This window comes from Fukomys damarensis, unplaced genomic scaffold, assembly GCF_012274545.1.
Source record: "Fukomys damarensis isolate Sample0158 unplaced genomic scaffold, DMR_v1.0_HiC HiC_scaffold_11, whole genome shotgun sequence".
Taxonomy (NCBI): domain Eukaryota; kingdom Metazoa; phylum Chordata; class Mammalia; order Rodentia; family Bathyergidae; genus Fukomys; species Fukomys damarensis.
This window is the reverse complement of record NW_022900923.1, coordinates 44,668,596-44,672,992: the sequence shown is the minus strand read 5'-3', so window position 1 is coordinate 44,672,992 and position 4,397 is coordinate 44,668,596. Positions and strand designations below refer to the sequence as shown.

At 42.7% G+C, this 4,397-nt stretch overlaps 1 protein-coding gene across 2 annotated transcripts in view; it reads right to left on the bottom strand.

The window, feature by feature from the left end:
* The window catches only part of Dyrk3 (dual specificity tyrosine phosphorylation regulated kinase 3), an 8,546-nt gene extending 4,155 nt beyond the window's left edge, over window positions 1-4,391 (bottom strand). Inside the window, exons 1-2 of one of the 2 annotated variants that reach the window (XM_010613120.2) lie at window positions 4,179-4,391; window positions 2,706-2,817 (exon numbers count right to left, since the gene is read on the bottom strand). In XM_010613120.2, the coding sequence (XP_010611422.1) occupies window positions 2,706-2,817; window positions 4,179-4,342 (276 nt within the window). In that variant the 5' untranslated portion in view covers window positions 4,343-4,391. Of the gene's footprint in view, window positions 1-2,705; window positions 2,818-4,153 lie in introns of both variants that reach the window. The other variant, XM_010613121.3, reaches the window with a different exon arrangement.
* Between the last annotated feature and the right edge of the window lie 6 nt (window positions 4,392-4,397).

Below are 4,397 nucleotides of genomic sequence, written 5' to 3'. Positions count from 1 at the left end.
TATATATGTATTTCAAAGACCCTCACAAACTATGACACTTGTTCAAAACACTGGTTACAATTAGGCAGAATTCTCCATATATTAAGGTTTAAACTCCTACACACCTTCCCTTTCCCTTTTTGGTTTCTTCTCTCTGATGGCTTCTTCTGCATTGCCAATCTCGCTCCCCCAAGCATCTCCCACTAAGAACCCCTCTGCCAACCCTGGTCCCGTCACAGGCATCGGTGTAGAAACACCTCGCCCACCTCCTCCCTACTCAAAGCCTGCTTCCAGCTGGTTCTACCCTCCCCTGGGGCACTGGAACTGTAACAGAAGGTCACTATCTTAACCGAAGAGATGCTTCTCTAGGAACCGCAGTGGCCAGCGACAGCTGGCAGGAAAAGCATTTGCGGCCTCGAGGCCCTCCGTGGGACATTACCTCCTCTGTCCACCTGTAAGGCCATGCTGCGCCACTCTGGAAGTTTTCATTTCTGTTGGTGATGAATACAGGGTCCCAGACACAGCATGGCAGCGAGAGCATAAATTAAATTTCCAAAGGACAATTGCGATGATATTAATTGGCATTAATAAATGGATTCACTGGGATTTCCTGACTCATGGCTTTTCTTTAAAGTGAATCTCAATCTCTCTCCATGACAATTACATTTACCTCGCTACCAGAAGCGCTACCAAATGTCACTGCAGGCATTCAGGGTGCCTGAAAGAGGCTGTCCTCGGTGTGCCACAAAGTTCTTCTGCAGATTTGCTGTCCTCTTCACTCCTCTCACCTCCCCGCCATATATGCTGGGTCCCTGTCCACCTTGTTAGTTCACATTCTCCCTGCAGGCTGCCCCTCCACCTAGCAGTTGGCTTCCAGGACAGACACATTGCTGCAGGTGTAGGCCCTAACCTCCAGGGACATGGAGAATTCCAGGAAGGAAGCTTTCCACACATCATGGAGTTGTTCCCTTATCTTTTTTTTTTTCCTGTAAATAACTCAAATATTGCCCTGAGTCAATTATATATTGAGTCTTCTGTGCTATAAATGAAACCTTCCTTCCACTGTTTTTGGAGAATCTACAATGTTCACAAGTATTAAAACTTAAATTACAGAACACACATATTTCTAGTTTAGGGTAATAATTACAATAACAAGAATGTATATTAGTAACTCTAACACATATTTTTTTGACCTTGTAATTATATCCAGAGAGACAGGACTGACAAACATTGACCATGTTTCATTTCTTAAGAATGCCTTACACATACTGTTAACCTGCAGGGCTCACAGTGCTTCAAATACTAAAAATATACTGCATTCATTGAATCCTAAAAGTATTATTGAGTAATTCAAAAAGAATGCCCTTCTCATCCAGATATAAAAATCCACCCTTTACCTAGTTCCTGGCCCCAAATCTTGCAACATAAAATGTATCCCAAAAAAAGCCTACGGGCAAATGAGATAGTTTACAGGGAGAGTGTCAGAGCGACCTGAATCAACAGTGAGACTCAAAGACTTCTTGAGAGGAGCAGTAGGGTCTCGGGATGGAGTCACAGTATAATGAACTGCAAGTTCACCAAGAGGTCAAAAGCAGTTTCTTTTCCAGCAGAATTTGAGAAGACACCATTGAGTCAGAATTTAAAATCTTGTGCTTCCCAAAAAGTGTCTTTCTGGGCACGCAGTAAGAAATTCGTTTTGATCCTGAAACAAACAATTTAAGCGACCTACTGGAAGGTGATCAGCAGGGACCAACACTGAATTAAAGTTCAAACACACGTGAAGTCCAAAGCTAACACACTGGCCCAACTGCAAAGGGGCGTCCTATAGAGGCCAAGAAATCTGAGGGTCCAAACAAGGGGTAGGTATTTCTAGAGTCTTAGAGACTGTTATGTGCCAAAGAAATACACTTGCAGAGAATGGAAAGAAAGCCTACTGCACTCCATAAAGGAGTTTAAAAATAGTGACCAGCCTTCCAAATATTTTTAGCTGATGCTTTATAATATCATTTTTCCATACAGAAATAATTTCGGGTCTTAAATACAGAAACATGAAAGAGAAATAGTACAAATTAGGCAATGCAATTATTTCATATACTCATTCAAAATCTCAAGTCACAGGACAGCTTCTCCTTGTCTTGGAACGTGTCCAAACCTAGCTCTGTCTACTACTCTATATATGCCGAGGGAACATGAATTAATTTTATTATTATCTTAAGTAAGATAGGGTCAAAAGCTAAGTGTCTGCAGTTCCTAAAATGATTAAATTAAATGCATCAAAAACCAAACTGCATTGTTCAAGTTTAATTTATGACTTCCAAAATGGTTCTCGTTAGCATACCAATAAGCCAGGACTCCATCTTACAGGGAAAACTCCTGCAGATGTATGAATTTCAAGGCATTTTCTGTTCCTTGTTTTGTGCTGAAGGGACCCTTTGTAATACTATGTCATCCTCCATAAAAATAAACACTGCCTACATACATGCAGCATTTCTTTTTTCGGGCACCATATATTTATCTCAGTAGAAACTGAAGGAAAAACGTGGGCTCCATGTCAAAATCCTTCTGAAAGCTCAACCTGGACCACAGAACTTGTCTTCCAAAGTCAGAAGACATCAAAAGGGGACGACGTCTGTGTGGCGTTGACACATGACTACCCCCGCGGTACTGCGCAGCACTTCCTCCTCTCCAAGACAGGGGGAACGCACACAGCTACTTCCCTTACTCACACTTAGTCTCCTGGGCACAGCCGGCTCAGAAGGATCGCACAGCACATTGGAACAGGGTGAACATCTGGTCTCGTCTATCATCGTGAAGGTCTGGTAGATTCCATCCCCGAATCTGTTGAAAGGATTACAGGTAAAATCCATCAGTGACTGAGGGAGATAGATTTGCAACTCCAAAACACCCAGCCTTCAGAGCTCCACACCTAGTACAGAGAACAATCAGTAGAAATACCTTCTAGACTGAAGAAACAATGAGGGCACCTGGCAGAGGCATGAAGAGCCCCAACTTGTTCTTTTATTTGTTTTTAAGAAAGCAGTATTTTCCACTTTCTGTTTTAAAACAATTAAAAGAAGTCTTACTTGCTGAGTACTGTTTTACAAATAATTAATATGTTTATTCCTTTAAAATGCAACTTAGTTTGAACATGAAGCCCCCAAACCAAAGGGAAAAACATGACAGAAGTGGTCACGTTTTCGAAGTCCGAGGCTCAGGTTCTGATCTGGGCTGTGCCACTAGCTTACTGCACCTCCCCTCTGGGCAGGCTGTGCACACGCCGGTGGGGAGAGCAGCTCTCCTCTACGAACTTCTGGGTCTTACTAACAGGAAACACAAGGTCTTTTAGGTCTGCCTTCTATTTATTTATTTGCTTACTTGTATTTACCTAACTTACAGAAAAATGTAGTGAATGTTACAGTAAGCACTAATGGGATGCTTTAAATCACAAAATAAAACTGAATTTCACTTCTCTCTCGCTGCATTTCCTGGTAGACAGGGGAGACAAAATGCTAACAGATCAAGGGTCATTTCTCTGTTCTTTAACATTGTGGACACACCACTGTAAGGAAACACAAAAGACAGACATGATTTTTCTAATCCACAAGATGGCCCTGAATATTGTATCTCATCTGCTACCAAGAACATGGATTTCCAGTTACACTCATCAGCATTTCAGCGTTATCATTTTGTAAGATATACCATGAATGCAACAATAATCACGTTGATTTTTTTAAATGTCTAGAACATTTTCACCACCTTTAAAAACTGTTTCATAAAATTAGTTCTAGAGTTTGTCTGATTAGTGTATTAAAGGAATTCAAAAGGTATTTAAAAAAGCGTAAATGTTTTTGTAAAGTTCTCTTTTAAAAACAAGCTCACATTCTGATAGAATTATTTCTATCTTTAACAGCAAAATGCTTCCGTGGTAAAAACCAAATATTCTGGATGTGGCCAACTCTTTGCCATTGGCATGATAACACAAACAAAGACAGACGTCCACCTTTACATAAATAAAGACCTGCAAGATTTCCTATTAACAGAAAAAATTAACCAGGGGAAGACTCCAAGCAAGGTGGGAGGGGGGGCTTGTCTGCATTAAGGTAGTAACCACGATCCGAGGTGGGGAATCCCTCTAGTGAGATCCGAGACCGCCCTGCCCAGCACTGCCCCTTACCTGCATATCCCAAGGCAGACCTCACCTCTCGCGCAAGTCCGCAGCCCCCCAAGAGTTCAGTCCTGGATGTGCGCTTTGGAGCAACAGGGCTTCTTTCAAAGCCCCAGCTCCCAGCTCCCAGCTCCTCGGGTTTGCTAAACAGCCACATAGAAAGTCCCGGGGTGCGGAGCCCCTGGCCTTGGACCCCATCTGGGCTTCAGAGGTCGCCTTGGCGCCCCTCTCCAGCCCCTCGGGCTGGGGCGAG